Here is an 18,593-nt window from a genome sequence, read left to right on the forward strand (position 1 = left end):
AATATCCGTTAACAATAATGTCAAACGTTGTCGACAATCCTTTGCTGGGAGTTTTTTTAAAGCTATTCCAAAATTTTCTGGACTAAACGCAGTCATCTAATGGCATTAGTCCATGTGCATCGACGTTGCACCAGTAAACACATTCAGACATGGAACGCTTTAACGCGTCTGTCCTCAGTGAAGTCGAAACTCAGTTTGCTTTCAGTTATTCTCATATATCCTGTAACTGTATCCAACACCACAGTCTACTATAATCTTACGTTTCCAAAAAAGTTGAAAACAAAACAGACTGTGACTCTAGTTGTGCTGAAGGAGAGTGCAAAGAACCTTTGATGTATGATAAGTGGATGTGATTATGTGTGACAATCAGCATCAGACTTTTTGCTGCTGCAGCTACACGACAGTTAAAACCGCCATAAAAAGACAAAAAGCCGCTGCAGCCTTCTCCGATCTGCGATCTGTTGCATCCTCTGGGTTAAAGAGGAGGCGGACCGTCCGGTTTGGTATCAGCACACAGCTCAAAAGCCACTCTTGCTTTCGTCATGATTTAAGGGATTTAAATACATTTTACACAGCCCTTCAGCTGTTTGGAACGTGCACTCATTTAGTTAAAAGAATAATGACTCGGACACGTTGCACATTGAAAATAAATAAACTATATTTAACTAAGGTCAACTTCACTTGATTAAAGACCTTCATTTTCTTTCAGTAACACATTACACCTCATGCCATGTTTTCTAAAACAAGTTTCCATTTTTTTCCAAGAATTTTTCTTTTGCATTTCATAAAAAAAGTTAAATATAATCTTCAGTTAATTTATTACAATATTGAATAAATGTATATGTCTATCACGTGACATTGTAGTAACTCAGTCGTAATTTCCCTACAAGGATTCAGGCAGAGAGAAATTTTCATCATCACAGGAAACAACTTCACAAAGAGACACATTGAAGAGCAAGACCTGGGAGGGAGCAAATGGGGGAGGAAGGGGAGAAGAGGAGGGTGAACACTAACACAGACACAGAAATATCATACTCGGACAAACAAAAGGATGGCCTGGGATGCTGCTTGTTGCAGGCCTGAGCGGGCGCTTTTTCAACGGCTTTTGGAGGAAACAAAGCCGATAGGCAGAAGACAGCCGTGTGGGCGTCTCTGTTCTGTGTATCTGATGGAGCTGTGGTTGTGTATCTGTGTGTTACACCTGTGGTATTTCACAAAGAGACTCTATTTGGATATCAAACTGTTTGAACCAGATAAAATATGCCTCGAGGCGTCCGTCACAGTAGACCATGCTGCTAACACGCGGGATTCGTCATGCATGTAAACAGGAAACACGAAGGGGAGGTTTTACACTGGGGAGGAATGGTTGAGAGGGGAGGCGTCACATCTATCTACAGAACAGCAAAGGCAGAAGCCGACAGTTAGTACAGAAGTTCATGGAAACACGGAAAATTGTCTGGACATTGTGGACAGTTCTGCTTCTGGCTGCAGAGCCACATCTGGGTCACATCTGTTGGCAGCACTGGGTACATTATCAGAGGTGTTCCACTCTGTACTCAGCCATCCAAGACATAGGAGTTCATCAGACCTGTGTGAGCGCACGTCATCTGGATCCCACCTGCTGGTTTACTGAGTTGACTCGAGTTTGACGACTGTTCCAGCCTCACACAGCTGCGTCGTCAGTATCTCCAACACTTCAGCTCGCCACAACCTCACAGACAATTATACTGGCAATGTTCCACACTGTTTCCTCATGTAAACATGCTACTTACACTAAAAACCCTCCATCATGAAGACTGGATGAAGAGATGCCTGGAGGGTTACAACAAACACTGCAGCAGAAGAGCTCATAATGAAGCTGCTAATGACATAAGATGCAGATTAACTTTTTCCTGTATTGCACATCAAAACCACAATCCTTGAACTAAACTCCAAATTGTTCACCTCAAGGACATGCAGCACAGCTTATCCTTACATAAATAATCCTCTGTAAATAAATAAATTATCTCATGAGAAGAAATACACATACCATGGACACAAACAAATCAGCAGATGATGTACCTCAGTAAATTAGATGCGTATGTTTGGCTCTTTCACACTCCGACACTGTTTGAGGAGTTAAAGGGAGCTTCCTCACTGTGGAAAATATATCAAAATCTAATCCACACTACCTGCTCTACACACCGATACTATTCTAAACGTTGTTTAGAAATACAAAAAATGTCTACCTTGGCTACTTCTGCAAGGAAAAGATACAAAAACTGGTTTTAGAAAGTTTACAAAGTTGTTATTTTGGGTAAACGAACCAAAGCTTTCTGACATGACTGCGTTCATCAGCAGTAAGAACAACCTCACCATGAATAGCACTTAGTAATTATGGGTGTGGTTTTTGTAATGCAATGTCCTCGCAGAATTATATTTAAGGTGACGGATATTAGGCAGTGAATATTACAGGGAGGATAACAATGATTCAAGCTTTTTGTCAAAGCTAATAGCTCTTAACTGTAAACTATGATGCTGCACACTGTTCACCACATTCGCCGCGACATTTTCAAGCACTGACTCCTTGTGTTCTTCAACATTCAAAGTAATAACTTTGAAATGTCAGTGTGCAAATGTCGCGGCAAATCTGGGATGGCTACCTCTCTAGTTGTGTGTTCGGAATGATTTTTTATTGTCTATTTAGCAGCCAGTAGTTTCAGTTGCCTGTGAACGTTTGTCCCAAGTCCGCCTTACAATACTGAGCAGCACACACAGGCCGTGCAGGGATGTGCTTTCTAACGTTTTCCTCTGAAGTCAGAGCATGCTGTGGTACAAAACCTGCAGCAGCATTTCTGACTTCCTGTTTCAGAATCGGCGGCGGGGCCTGACAGCTGTCGGCTGCTGACGGAACCAGAATGAAATGACAGACTGCGTGGTTCTTATGAACAACGTAGAGAGTTTAAATTAAAATGGCAGTCATTTTCAGCCTGTCTGGTAGTTATATTGCACTCCAAGCAGAGACAGAGTGATGAATTACAGCAGTCCAGTCCAGAACAGAAACATGATGGTTGCATCTAGATCCAGTGTTACATTAGTCAGCAGAACCAGTTTTAAGTGTTGCACTTGACTGAAGGTAAAACAACACTATGTATTAGTTACATCAAACAAAGTGCAGCCTGGGCAGTTTGTACAGCTGAAAGCTTGAATACTACATTTGTATTTGAATCTTTCCCTTAAGGCATTCTTAGTTTGCTAACTGAAAGCATCAGTTTGCTGTACATTAGCATCCTGCAGCCTAATGAGAGTGTGCAACAGAAGATTGTGGAGCTTTCTGTGGTACGTTTCAAAGCTATTACTTTTTTACTTAAGTGCCCTCAACATGTCATTTTTGTAAACTAACACTGTTACATTATTCGACTGTCTGGGCATGTTTTTCTGCCCGTGCTGCTGTCACTCAAGATAAGTTCAGCACTAAGATTTCAGTCTGAGTTTAAAGTGTGTGAGCAGTGGTTTGGTCCCTCTGCAGAGGAAAATATTAATTCATCTTTCTGCTTCATGCAGGAAGATTCAACATCAACGTCCAGCTGGCAGTTTCTGACACACAGATGCAGACATTTACAGGTGGATTCTGCTCATTCCCTGTAACATGTGTGACATGTGCTGCGAAGAAGTGTCTGCCTAAACATGCAAAGATAATTCTTCAGTTTGATGTAAAAACCTCTGTCAAATAGGCTGTGGTTACCATGAAAACAATCCAGTAAAGAGACACATCTGACTGGATAATCTTTAGGAACTCTGAGACACTTTTTTAACAGCATATAATTAATTTGTTTTCAACATGCTTCCAAAATCAAAAACATCAATGACTCTAAGTTCAGGATCTCTGACACTCAGCTCTGTGCATGAATTTTATAAACATTGAAGGTCCTCTGACAGTTTTTTGCTAATTTTCTTTCCATTGTACAGGTTAGTATTTGCATTTATTTGCTCTCTTAACTTTCTGAGTGGTAGTTCTCCCTGTCTGCTCCCTGAAATCACTACACTCTATATGTACACTGGTTTTTACTATTTACAGCGCACGTGGAGGATCGCCATCATCTATACTGCGTATTAAACAAGCATCACAACTATATGAGAACCTCCTGTAGTAAACAAATGTAATGTTATTGTTTTGTAAACATTTGACTCTTTTTTTCCACACAGTACTCCACCTCCTCTGTGTAAAACACGATCTGTAAAGTCTGTGGTACAGAGGGGAGGCGGGAGGGAAAGATGTTGATCCTTTACTGCAACTCATGGACTAAATCTGCCAGCTGTGCTCATGTTTTTGTTCCTTCTTTACAGTACCATGTCAGATCCTGCAGGACAGCTCCTCAAATCCAGGGTAACCCCCCGGATGTGAAGGAAGCCACCTGTGCCACAGAATCAAACAGTACTGTCATGTCTCACCTGACTTTCTATTAACTTTCTACTTGAAAATCACTCTCTCTCTACAGCAACCTTTTGGCTTCACACCTCTCGTCTCCGAAAACACTTGCTTCCTCTTGCCCTTTATCATTCCAACTGTGTGTGTTTGTCGTAATCTCTGTACATATAGTGTGTGTGAACATGTATCTGAAGTATTTTAGCATCCCTGCATCAAAGGCCAGGACACCTCCTGGCTGCAGTGAGCCCTGTTAAACATGTCAAACTGTGGACTGTATGGACCGAGGGTTAAAGTACATAGGCTGTGTGTGTTGCTGTGCAATATTCTTCTGGAACATTCATCATCTTCTTTTTAAAAGCCCTTGATGTGGCAGTAGGCCTCGAGGCTGGAGAAGAGGATGTAGAGGAACCACAGGCCGAAGAACAGCAAGCTAGTCAGGAGGCGGGACAACCTCGGGCCTCCGAGCTCTCCACCAATGGAGGGCCTGCGTCTGAACAAGAGCACGGCCATGCAGATGAAAGCGAAGATGGTGAACAGTGTGACGGAGAAGGCCAGTGACCCCGGGTCCACCCTGAACTCCTCTCCTTTGATTCTCCAGTAGACAGCAGCCACTGACCACGCCACACCGATCCCCAGAAACACATTGACCGCGTTGCTTCCAGTGACGTTTCCAACAGATGCGTCAGCATGCTGGTCCTGCACAGCGGCCACTTTGCTAGCAAAAGTATCTGCAAGACAGAGGTCAGCAAATTATACACCCACACACATGCTCACACAGACACATACAGCTGCACTGTGATGAGCCCAAGGCCCACACATCTACTTTATATTTTTGGCTATGCCAAAGGACACAAGAAGTGGACTGAAAATCAGTGGCTACAGGTCTTATGGAGGGATGAATCCTCCCCAGAGCCCGGACCTCAACATTATTGAAGCAGTGTGGGATCATCTGACAGAGAACGGAACAAAAGGCAGCCGACATCCAAAGAAGAGCTTTGGGATGTCCTTCAAGAAGCCTGGAGAACTATTCCTGAAGACTCCTTAAAGAAAGGACAGAAAGCTTGTCTCAGAGGGTTCAGGCTGTGTTGGAGAATAAAGGAGCTCAGACCAGATATTCACTTTCAAACGTTAGAGATGAACAAACTCTGTTTTTGCCTCATATGCTGTAATTATATCTATGTTTGGACCTGTTCAGTACATCACTGCACCTATTTCCTGTTTTCCTGGAAATATATTAAGAAATGACAAATGCATAATAACTGCAAAGAGAAATTCTTTGGTAGCTGTAGGGCAGATGTGGGGCTTTTCACATGTTTGTAAGAGGGAGATTACCGTCTCATCATCCATTCACTGCTGTGCAGAAACTAAATTAATAACAATCCATGATACCTTCTGCTCTCATTCCATGAAGGAGGATATTTGCTCACCTGGAATAGAAGTTCCCAGTGCCACAAACACCACAGCGGTCACAGTGTCCCGCAGCCCCACGGTGCACCCAAAGTGTGACGCCAGATCTCCAATGATGGCGGTAAGGAAACCGATGACGCTAATGGACACAACAAAGCAGGCCCAGCCGTTCCAGTACTCCGTGGGTGGGACACATGCAAACAGAACTTTCCAGAAGACGGTGAGGAAATGCATGAAGTAGTCATAACAGGATGGAAGGTGCTCCTCACGGCCCTCCTCATCGTCATCATCGCCGTCACCTGGAGGAGTGTAAAAGATAAGAGTCAGCACAGTATTCACCACATTCAAGAGTACACATCAGCTCAGCCGGTGCAATGGTGTGTAAATATCTCAGCAAACAAAATTCTCAGAGTTTTAAACACTAATGAAAGTGCAGGTTTGGAATCCAACATGTCTGACACCCGGCTGGATTCATTACTGTCTGTAGTGAACTTTTACTTCCACTAGGTGGTGGTCTTCAATTACAAATCTGACTTCCATTCATGCCTAAACATTAACATTGGTTCACTGTAACAGCCAAAATATTTTCCAGTAACTGCCAAAAACTGGCATGAGTCAAAAATGTGCATTTTATCCGGGGCCCACCAAATAAGTAGACCCAGGTGGGCAATTTATGTGAAGCCAATATAGACAAGCCTGTATGGGGCCCATTTTTCAGCCCGTTTAAAACTACTTTTTGCCATTCAATAATGTGAAAAGGAGGTTCATCGCACATACAACAGTTGTTTGGAGGGACTAACAGCGAGGAAGGAGTCCTCAGGACAACTGTTTGTCCACACACAAACAGAGCTTACCTGCGCTGACAGTGACCGCCTCCACAAACTGTTCCCTCCAGGAGTGTGTGCCGATAACCAGCGCCAAGTTGGTCTTCTTAATGAGCTTGTCAACAGTGCTCTGCAAATCAGAAACACAGGACACCTCATTAGCAACCAGTTACAGTCAAGGACAGGTGACAGAGTTGCTCAGGTGAGGCCTCTGTTGTCCTGCTGGGTGATGCTGCAGAATCTCATTAGTCCTGTTTTGATGCCCATCTGCTCCCATCATTCAAAATAAACTAAATCAATCTGAAACTGAGAGGCAATGAAATTATAAGCACATAATTTAAAGGCATCCCATAAATTTAAAAAAAAAAATTTAAACCAGATGACTGCATTTTCAAAACAGAGAGCATGGAGTTTGGCCGGGTAGGCAGGGTCTTTGCATTGTTGGAAACATAGGTGGCCATATATTTATTAGCTGTTGTAGCTTTAAAGGAAATTTATTTTTGAAAATAAATGTACAAATATAAATATTCTTTACCTACAGTTGACAGTAGTCAGAACGCTCTCAGTTTGGCGAGTCTGACGTTTCCAGATTGGCGAAATAGAGTTAAATGCTACTCAGAAGGCTAAACTACATCATAAGAACAATGTTTTCACCATCTAAACAATTTACAACTTAAACATAAACATTTTCCAAGAGTTTGAGCACAAGGTATGTTGTAGAAATAACACGGTTCCATCTGGGATGCAACACTATGGTGATATGGACGGTGTTAAGCAGACCCACTTCCTGTGACTGATTGAGGCAGAATTATCCCTTTGTGTATACCCAAAATATAACATTTGTGTGAACAGTTATGTGAAATTTTGTAGGCTTGAGATATTTTAGATGATGAATAATTTGCCCCCCTTCTGAGTAGCTTTAGCTTTAGCATGCCACCCTGACTGTGGTTTACTACTAGTACACTCAGTACTCATGAAGGAGCTATACTATAACTATACTCAAATAGGAAGCTGCATTTAAAAGCAATATGTTGGTTATTTGATAAATGCATTCAGTCACTTCAGCAGGTAAAACAGTGAGATAAGAAAAGTGACCTTTATATCTGTGTTAAATATGCCAGTAGCATATTTAGGAGCAATTTTGGTATTTGGAGCCAGAAGTGACCACATTATGCATTTATTTATAGAAACGCCTTGCACAAACACAAGAAATAAGGGAAAACCATAAATTTAGTGAAGCAGAAAGTCTAGAAAAACTAGGGAAACAAGTTTCTCAAAGCTACTGCTTTGTAAACGCTAAAAAACTAGCTCGCTGGGGGACCAAAATAGCTTAGCATAGAGATTGGACACAAAGGAAAACAAATACTCTTATCTTAGTACAAAAACTATAAATGGTACTGTAATTTCATTCTGTAATGTTTGTCTTTGTACACCCAACTTAGCAAAAAGATTAGAAACAGTTGGAAACAGCTAGCTTAGCATAAAGATCAGAAAACATAGATTTAAAGGGCATACAGTTAGCTAAACTTAGCATAAAAAAGTGGAAATAAAGCAACTTGGTTATCTGAACATAAATAGAGACTCATTGCAAAGAAAAAAAGTTAGCTAAACTGCTGCTAAATTAGTTAAAACCGCCACAGCTCAGGCAGTTGAAAACTGCTAGCTTAACATAAAGACTGGAAACAGGGGAAGATGTTCAGTTTAATTTAGAATGAGGAAAAGAATGACAAGACATTACATGTTACACAACTTTTACCGTGAATCACAGGGTGTACTTAGTTTTTCCACACACCTTTCACTACATATGAACAGATGCACTGAGTCTGTTTTAAGCTAAAACCTTGATAGTTTGGAGTTACAAAACACAAAAATGAACAGTGAAACTTATGTAGCTTCACCCATTCATTCATTATTTATTTGTACACAGAGGAAAAACAGCTCCTCAGTCCTCTAATGCTGATTGTCTGGTAAACAAAATCAGAATGGCAATTACACTGATTGTGTTTTTCATCAAACTGGTTCAGACTTACCACAAATCATAAAAGACAGGAATAATTATTTCTCTCCACAATGAGTCAGTTTAATCAGCTAAAGATTTGAGTTGTTGAATTTTAGTGGGCTGTTTGGATGAAATTATTCCATTTTATTGATGTTCTTTGTTGCTGTTACCTCCCCATCTTTGCTTTATTCTCAAACAGCCCATGCTGCGGTGGGTATTTAATTTGTTTAAAGCGTAATGAATGTTTGCTTTATTTTCTTTCCATTTTCATGTTAAAAATTAAAACTATTTAAAAATTGCAATAAACCAGCTTCCACTGAATAAATTGGTTTTTCCATCTACAGAAATAAACTTCCCAGAGTGCTTCTGATAAACAGCTCGTAATATTCTTCAACGCAAGACTTCCCTGATATACCGAGGAGAGCAGCATCATAATATCTGTACTGTAAATTACTTTTATAGCTGTAGGTTGCAGACAAAGGAAGCATGAGAATGTAACACTGTGCACGTGATGTGATTTTGAATTCTGTATGCCTCAAACAAGCTGCTGTATTGAGGGCAACTAATGCCTTTTCAATAATTTAACCCTATACTACACCGCCTCACATGGAGGGTTCAGACCCAGTCCAATAGTAGATGAAAGAGCATGAAAGTGGATTATATAACATAACCAGAAAAAAAACACAAATAATTTAACTCTATACTACACCGCCTCACATGGAGGGTTCAGACCCAGTCCAATAGTAGAGGAAAGAGCATGAAAAGTGGATTATATAACATAACCTGAAAAACAACACAAATTCTTCCGTTTTGCATTATTTTTGCCCAAAAATCAGAAGACTAAACTCAGAATGCAGAGCAGGACCAGGACTGAACTCATCTGCGCTTGTTTTTGGATTTACGACAGAAAAATTTAAATGTTGTTTGGACTGGAGTTAAAAACTGTGCATGTGAAGTCATTTTGGATCAACTCTGGTATCAGATAGCTGCTCCAAAAACATTGTTTTTCAATGGATATCTTATATATCAGTGATCCCTTTTACGTACAGTGCTTTGTGTTATGTGGAGTTAACTTTGCAGGTTCTCCTTATTATTCTTTTAAATACCATAAAAAAATCTAACATAAGGATCTTTAAAACTCGTATTGGCTAACAACACCAAGCCTATTTATTCTGAGGGCTGCTGTGTGCATGCATTTGAGTTCCTTTTTTGACAGCACAGTACAATAAGAGGGCACTGCTCTTATAGAGGTCAGCACAGGAAAATAAACAATCTAATGTGCACCTTGAATTCATACGACTCTTCAATGACCACCTCCAGGCGGCTGTGCTCTCCCAGGATGGGCTTCCCCATCTCAGCTATCCTTCGGGCCTCCTCCTCCTCAGCACTCATCTGCCCCTCTGACCCATCTGTGGAGAGGAGAAGAAGAGGGTTTACCTCTATCAATAACAGACTGTGAGTCTGCATTTTATTCCTTTTTCACATGACTTTATATCCATGGAATGCTCAAAGGACTCTGGCTGCTTATCTTACAATACAATCCATATACACAAAGGAGAACTTGCACAATATTGTTCACCTTTCCACTGTTCTACTCATTGATTTAGATTAGCTTTTTTCATATATTTCATCAAGTTTCTGTGACGCACTTTGCAACAGACGTTCCAAGCAATGCGAGCAGTGTTCCTGTGATATCGAGGCTATTTCCACACATTTACACCACAGAATGTATGAATATTTTGTGGGGAATTTCTGCTGCTTTCAGCTGGAGATGTGTTCAGATATCTTGAATTACTCTGGAGTGACAAAAGAGTCAGGACATAATGATTTACTGTCTTTTTTGTTGTTGATATCAGTAAAAAGTTTATTTGTAAATACTCTGAATATTTGAATAGATTTGGAAAATTAAGATGGAAAACCTCAGCTGTTAAATGCTCCAAAGGATTTACTGCTGTGGGTTCATTCTCTAATTTTCAGAAGTTGTTATTGGGTAACTGGCTAATTAAACTCTGCAAGATGGCTTGAGGAACTTAAGTAGATTTTGCAGACACAAGATCCAACATGTATTCATTTTCAGAGAGAAATAAGTGAGGTGGTGAAAGTCAGATTCAACCTCTCTGTGTCAGATTTACTCATTCAGCCCTTGTGTTGAGAGAGAAGGATTACATCCTTTCTCCTCTTCAGGTGACCAACGTCTAATCATGAGAAGACTAAAAGTAAAGCAGCACACGGCAAAGTCCCTGCAGTACTCCAGAACAATATTTCAAGCTGTCATGACCACACATATTCAGAGAGACACATGGGCACACGCACGCTCAAACACAGCTTCACTATTCTTTCAGGTTTTTCCTCCAAACAGAAACATCTCAGCTTTCCTCAATGATGAGGCCCAGCAGGAATCACCATCCAGCTGTGATAAATGTGTGAACTGAACCAGAAATCCCCTTCACAACAACAACAATCACTATGAGTCATCAGTACCTTGAAGTCTTCTGATCTTACCGCATTTTCTCCAGATCTTTTCTACTCCAAGTTCTGTTTTTTCAACTTCTAATCGTCTGTCATTTGAGGTTCAAACTACTCAGCAGTTTCTCAGACAACAATTTCTATCAAGTTCAACATCCATATTTTTTTCCAACCAACACATCCGGCTCCAAATACGTCATAAAAGCAAAATGATATCTGATGCTCTGATGATGGTGATAAATCTGCATCAGACAAACAAGGAGCTTGGATTAATTTGTCGGCACTTATCCCTGAACTGCTCTGTGGCTGAGCGTTACACAGGTCAGTTGTGCAGTGATTCAGATGCAAGCAGACAATTACCCATCACTCTGGGAGGCGAGGCTAATAGGGATGGCAGAATGTGAGCCAGGTCATTGTAATGTGGTGCAGAGTAAACACTATCCTGGCTGAGCAGAGTGTCTGCAGGAGAAACTGTGGCATCTGTTTAGATTTAATAAAAATGAAAAGAAAATTACTTGGTTTGTTTAACATGTAAAGTTTTGGACATCTAGAACGTAAACAGTTACAGTAATGAGGAAGGATTGTTTTTGAGCTCCTGTTTCAAACATCAAAAGACACCATTTGTTTTCCAAATGGATGCCGTTTAACTTTCCTCTCTGTTTCTTTTCTCTCTGAGTACACACCTGTCATCATTATGTTGATGATGAAGATCAACTCATACTTCTTTTAGGAAACATACAAGCTCCCAGAGTTCAGCTGTCACAGATTACAGTTAATATTCATTGCACATACACTCACATACATGCTCTAAAAATGCCACTGATGCTGATCCAGTGTCTTACACATGAGGAGAATATGCAGGAGCTGTGGTTCAAACTGTCAATGCAGCAAAAGGAAGCAACCTGCATCGACTACTGTTAACAAAAGAAAAAATATTGTTTTACTGGATGATGACAGGCTAGAAACTAATCTTATTAGTAATAGTAGTGATAGTCACTGATCCAATCTTGGCAAAAACAGGAGGAAATCAAGCTAGAAGCCTGTGTAAACTTGTTTATTATCGTCTTTATATGTTGTGCATGTTGAACGTTTGACTGCTGCACAGAAATGTCAGGATTTGAGATTTAGTGTTTTTTCTATTTTTTTCTTGGACGATAACTCAATCACAGAAGAGCAAACAGAGTGATGGAGCGCTGAGTCTGTCTGAGCTTATTATCTATCCCCGTGAGTTCAGAAAAACTAATCAGAAGCTGCTCTGATAATTGAATAATTACAACAGTTTTAATTACATGTGGAACATCTTTAGGTTGTCGGTCAGACAAAACATGGCAGAAGACATGAACCAAATCTAATCAAAAGCTTTAGGAAACCAAAAAGGGTTGTGCTCATTATGTTCTGACACTCTATTCACAGATAATGAATCAGTTAACCCAGAAATGAATGAGAAGATGAAGAGATCACGTGGAGCTGCAGCCGTATTCTTGACAAATCAAATCAAGTTTATGCCTCCAGTTTGAAGCAGAAGGAATAATCAGATGGTCTTACCTTGGTTGAGCAGCAGAGCTGTGGACAAACAAAAAGAAGAGCCATGAGTCGGAGCAAGAAAGAAGACAACAAAAGCTCACCCTAACAAGCAATACTCACAGAAAAAAAAGAGTCACTAGATAAAGACTCAGCAAAGCTCTTTCAGCTCTCTCAACATCAGTTCAATGTGGTTTGGTTGAACCAGATTATAGTTAAAATTCATAAATGCTAACATTTTTCTTGATTCAGCCAAAGAGCCACAGGTGTAAAGCTGGTCAACCAGTGCATTTACTTATGAAACACGCTGAGTTCAGTCTCCAGCTTACAGATCTGGTCAATAAGAAGCTGTAAAACAATCAGTTCCAGTAAAATACAAACACACATACCTGAGATTCCTCTCTTTAGCCAACGGGGCTCCTCCAACACAATGAAGAAGTTCTCGTGTTTTTCATATTCTTCATCGTCAATTATCCTCACCTGGAGAGTCTGACTGCACACACAGACACACACAGACACAAATTGTAAGCTACTGACACAGGGTGAGGAAAAGCGTTTGGTTAATGGATAATGTGGGGCTCGCAGGGCTTTCACCGCAGGGCGCCCCTGTTAATAATGACTTGGATACACTGAGCGGCGCTGCCCTCACAGTAGGCTGTTTGCCTCTGATCAGAAGCAGCTGGGGTGAAGCTGAGAGCAGAAGGAAGTCAGGTGCATTGAACGGACACCCAAAAAGTTGAAAATGACACCGTATGAAAACAGAAATTGATTGCTGGTGAACAGAAACCGCAGGGAAATAGACTGTTAAAGTTGCAGGAAAATACTTTGTAATGGATGATTGTACAGTTTGTTGGATATTTTTGATCTGCTAAGATTTGAGATAAAGACTTCTGCTTCCAAAGATAATCATGATTTCATGCATGCAGCTGGCAGGAGTATAACAGGAGAAATGACTTGATTATGTGAATCAGAGCAGCAGCTAAAGAACAGTAATGTTGGATACGTAAAAGGTTTGAGAAATGATCGTCTGCTTTGGTGAAGTGATGATGACAAGCCTCTGGGTGGACTGCTGCACAGAGGAAAATGAACACCGACAGGCACAGAGAGGTGGAAGAAAAAGAAATGCAGAGGGAAATAAATGGAAAAGCAGAAAAAGAAAGGAATTGAGAAACAATGAGAGGAGATGGAGAGATACTCAACAGCCATTCATCCTGACTGAGGAGCAATGTGAATGGTGTCTTTTCTTTCCATCTTTCCAGTGAGATCTTTCTGTGAAAACACATATTTTTAAACATTTTTCTTCACACTTTTGGATGCTGTGATGCTGAAATGATGTCTGCTGGTAAATCTGAGACTTTTTTGATGCCGTAACCACGTCAACATTAAGGTTGTTTGCATGTAAAAACAGCTGATTGAGTTTCCCAAGTAATGTCTGGAAAAAGCCCTCGGATGCAGATGAGTTGAAGAGGAGACGTCTGGGATGCAGATTAGGAACAGAACAGTGAGAAAGAAAGAGGAAGCATTTCTTCTCTTGAATGTCATGGGAAGTGTGAGCTCACTGGTGGATAAAATGGACGATCTTGGAGCACTGATATCAACTTGGTGACCTGATATCCACTAACTCATGAAATTAAGATTAATTTGTGACACCGGATAGAATCAACCTCCCACAGCGTCAGAACTGGACACAATGCAATGGATATGTGAACACTATGTGCTCTGTTGCTCTTTAAACTGCAGAAAAACAAGTTTTACTAATCTGGATGTAAGAATTCAGAACTCAGCCACTTGTGCTGTTACACTTTAATAATTCAATACAGATTTTGCCATGCACTTGTTGCACTAAGAGCCGTTGTCAGCTGAGAGGCGGATCATTCTTGACGTTTTTAAAACACTCTACCATGGAGAATTAAGTGGCAACCACACTTACAAACTGAGTGAGGGTTCCACATGGACCTCCACTTGGGTCAACCCTGATGAATAATGAATGCCGCTGCTATCTGGCAGCCACAAAGGTGAAGACAGACAGCATGGTGATGGAAGATAGAGCTGAAAGATGTGAGGAGGAAGGAAATGGCAAGAGAGGAGGTGAAAATAAATAAGAGGAAAGGCAAGGAGGGGAGACAAGATGAGGATGGAAGGAGGAAAGGTTAAAGAGGGAGTGCACAACACATAAGCTTGGATGAGGTGAACCTGTATCTTTTTAATAGAAAATCAGTGCATTTGTCTTTGTTTTAACCAACTAAGTAAGATTACTCAGCTTTCAAGGATTGTAATCTGCTCAGGGGAGAAACAAGCAGAGCAGTGAAGTCTGAAATATGAGATACTTCCAGAAGCTAAAGTGTTGCTTTCTCTCGGTACTCGAGAGCTAAAGCGTTAACATGCACACATGCTGCGACACCCTCATGCTTAACAAAACATGAGAGCCAAAAACCTGAGCTCTTCATAATTGCTACCTGAGGTGATTTAGCATTATTTTAATTAAAATATTATTTTTTTAAATCCATAAATAGTGCATTCATTCTCAGATGTCTGAGCACCATCTGAGATTCACTGACATGTAAGAAAAATATGAATATATAAGAACTAAAATGTCCAGAAAACTGGAGGAAAAGGAAGATCAAAGCAATATATTTTAAAATATATTATAAAAAAGTTAGTTCTAAGTCATCAGGCAGATGAAGAGCCACATTAGCATTCAGTAGAGTCATGGGGTTCTTCGGTTCTACGTCATCTCCTGCAGGTTGTTTCAGTTCTGTTTAAACTGAACCCAGCAGCAAATATTCAGCTAAAAGAGGCAAAAATGCCAAACAAACTTAAACATTGCACAACAGTGCAACAATTCTCTCAGTTAATAAAGTTCCACCTGTTTGCATAAAAAAACATCTGAAATCCCATTAAAGCTGCTCTTATTCACATATTTTATTTTGCGAGACAGCGAAATGCATCAGACACTGACTGAAAAGCAACAAAGTCACAGGATCTAAAGCAGCAAACAAACAGAAGGACCTCGGACTAAAAGTCAAACAGGTGCTTAGCACGGGGCAGGTGGTGGTTATCGGATAAATAAATCCAGGTGTAGAGGGTGAGGAGAAAGCAAGGGAGCAAATGGAAGAAAGGAAACAAGAATGCAGGACATGAAACAAATATCTAACACAGGAAACCTGAGATCAGAACGACAGAATGACACACAGAACCAGAAACCCACAGACCATGACACCCGGAGCATGAACAGCTCTGATCTGCAGCAGAAGATGGAGTTAGATGAGAATCAGTACACAGCAAACAAGTAGAAAAAGACAACACATTTCGGACTCACGTGGTCTGGTCGTTGGTGAACTCCAGCTCTCCTCGAGCCTCCTCGTAGTCCTCTCCCATCTTGGCGGTGCCACACTCTGTGTGGTACGGCAGGATGACGGTGCCACGGGCGCCTGAGTTGCGCACCACAGTCAGCTCCATGGTTCCCACACTCTCGCTCACACGCATCATGCGATCGCTGAATGTGAAGATGCCAGCGTGGTCATCGTCCAGGATAGTAACCGTGGCAACCAGGGGCTCAACTAGGCGAGCCTTGGGGGTGGCGCCCACTTCGTCGCTTTCAAACATCCCCTCAGCGTCTCCGATGCGCAGGTTGAGCAGACGGACAAAGAAGTGCTCGTCTTCCTCAAATATGTCGTCATCAATGATACCAACCTGCAGACAGACGGAGGGGCGGAAATTTAAAAGTGAGCTTTAAGATTTAATCAAAGATGGGTCAGATGACTGCACCTCATCTGTTTTCCTGAACTCATGAGCTGCTGGGCTGAAGTCTTGATCCATCATAATTTCTTTATATTTTACATCCAAGCAGCTATTTTCTTGTAATCTTTTAAAGTGGTCTTGGGCAAGAGTTTCCCAGGCTTTCTGAAGGTCCTTCACTCATTTCAGTCCAGTTCTTGAACTTGACCATCAGAGCAGTGTGTTCTTTTGTTTGTTCAACCTTTAACACTGACCTAAAAAAGGGCTCCTAACTCAAGGGATGAGCCAGTGTTGTGTCTGCACCAGTCTAGGTAAAAGAACAGCAGCTCATTCTCAATGAGGCTTTTGCTTATTACCATTAATCTATTTTCCTGGACCTTGTTGTAAAACTTTATGGAGTTAAGGAAAGATGGTAGAAAAAGATGCTGCGATGATGAATCGACCACACTGACACTAAGCCATGACATTGATCTGCAGCACCGAAACTGTTCAATGATAATATCATGTAATCTCATCATGTTGTTTCACAAAAGGCGATCTCATATACATTGTATTGGTGATAATAAAGAATATCTATTATCCAGGTTAGTAATGAAAAAGGTTTTCTTTTCACTTTCCCGACCTCATATTTATCCACACGAATCACAGTTAGTACTAATGGATGAAAATCATATAGCGTCGCCATGAAAGTTGTGGCCACAAGGAATTGTGGGACAGAATGATCTACTTTCTCTCATAAAAGGATGGTCCGGTGTTTCCCACGCTAACGAAGATAAGGGAAGCATCGGAGCTCTTTTCCTCAGCTTCTGGAGAATTCAAACAGCTCTATTTCACTCAGTTAGGAAGGCTCCTTTATAAAAATAGACTATTCAACCAATGAAAAAAAACAGTTTGAGACACATTTTTTGTAACAAATGTGAATAAAATGTGATATTTTAAAACCTTTATTAATTTCAGCCTGGAAATCATAAATATCTATATCCCTATGCCTGGCTCATTCCGTAATCACCGTGGTAACAGTGAACACATCTGGAGATGCTATTAATCTGAAGTTGCTTTAATCAGAGCTGAAAACAAACAAATAATTGATTCCTTTTTAGACTGTTGGAATGCTTTTGATGAGATGTTTCATTGGCACTTTCAGCTCTTGTGTGGGATGAGGTCTGTGAGGATGGAGGTGATTTTCACACAGTGGAACTGATACAGCAGTGGAAAATGGACTTCTTACAGGTGAGCCATTCCAGTTTAATTGGTTTCCTGCTGCTCATTTCTAGCTGGCACAGCGGTCGATGGGTTCCACTGCCTCCCAGCTGAAATAAATGACACCAGCCTTTGTAATATACTCACTCAGCATCTCTCCATCCACTCACACATGGTGGATAAGCCAATTTATAGGCTTCTGTCTGTTTCTTTAGTGTCGATTCTTGCTTCATTTGACTCTTTAGGCTATTGCACCCCTCTCTGCTCATCCAGCACACCCACTGCTTTTGATCTTTGAATCTAAGCAGAGATTACCATCTTATTTCTTTACGTCCAATCCTCCCACGTTTTAACTTCACACACGGGGTGCTTCAGAAATGATAAGTTTCATAGTAAAACTCTTTGCCACATTGTTTTATCCTCGCACAGATGAAAAGTTTGTGAAGACAGGGATCTTCAAAGCTGTTCTGTTAAATAGTTAATGAAACTCTGTGAAAATAACGTGTTAAAGTTGTTAGTTATAGCTGTAAAAACAATGAATCGTGATTATTCCGGATAACAAATCTAACAGCTTGATTGCAGCCTTCTGAAAGAATACATCTGCATTAAAGGACTTTGAGTCCAATCTCAGCAGAAAACATGTAATATATCCTTCTCTTGTCCAATCGTAGCAGTGCCACATGTCACAGTTTTACATTGTGAGATGACAACACATCCTTTGGTTGTTCTCATGCGTAGTGCGGATGGGAATCACAACCTATGAAAATTAGAATCTGTAAGCCTGAACAACATATAGTTTATGGGACTAACCATGCAGTTTGTAACATCTGAGCCTAACTGTAAGCCTGTCTGTGCACTTTTAACTCCAAACCTGAACCATTTGCATGTGCGTGGGAGGGGAAGTCGAAATGCTTTCACATGAAGAAGTTCAAAAAGAGAGGTTTGTTCCCTCATGCCTGCTTATTATCTGGTGTTTCCTGCTATTCCGTCTAACTCACTTCACTCTTATCCCAGTTGTCACCACTCTGGT

General features: G+C 40.8%; 1 protein-coding gene across 2 annotated transcripts in view; it reads right to left on the reverse strand.

Moving 5' to 3' along the window:
• Positions 1-640: 640 nt before the first annotated feature.
• LOC140314029 (sodium/calcium exchanger 2-like) overlaps positions 641-18,593 on the reverse strand; it is a 151,230-nt gene continuing 133,277 nt past the window's right edge. For both annotated transcript variants that reach the window (XM_072392045.1, XM_072392046.1), the window contains 7 exons: positions 15,945-16,318; positions 13,015-13,118; positions 12,650-12,667; positions 9,923-10,047; positions 6,670-6,769; positions 5,836-6,114; positions 641-5,136 (listed from right to left, as the gene is read on the reverse strand). In XM_072392045.1, coding sequence (XP_072248146.1) covers positions 4,760-5,136; positions 5,836-6,114; positions 6,670-6,769; positions 9,923-10,047; positions 12,650-12,667; positions 13,015-13,118; positions 15,945-16,318 — 1,377 coding nt within the window. In that variant the 3' untranslated portion in view covers positions 641-4,759. The remainder of the gene's footprint in view (positions 5,137-5,835; positions 6,115-6,669; positions 6,770-9,922; positions 10,048-12,649; positions 12,668-13,014; positions 13,119-15,944; positions 16,319-18,593) is intronic.

The sequence above is a fragment of the Leuresthes tenuis genome, unplaced genomic scaffold (genome assembly GCF_036924035.1).
Source record: "Leuresthes tenuis unplaced genomic scaffold, fLeuTen1.0.hap1 SCAF_9, whole genome shotgun sequence".
Lineage (NCBI taxonomy): Eukaryota > Metazoa > Chordata > Actinopteri > Atheriniformes > Atherinopsidae > Leuresthes > Leuresthes tenuis.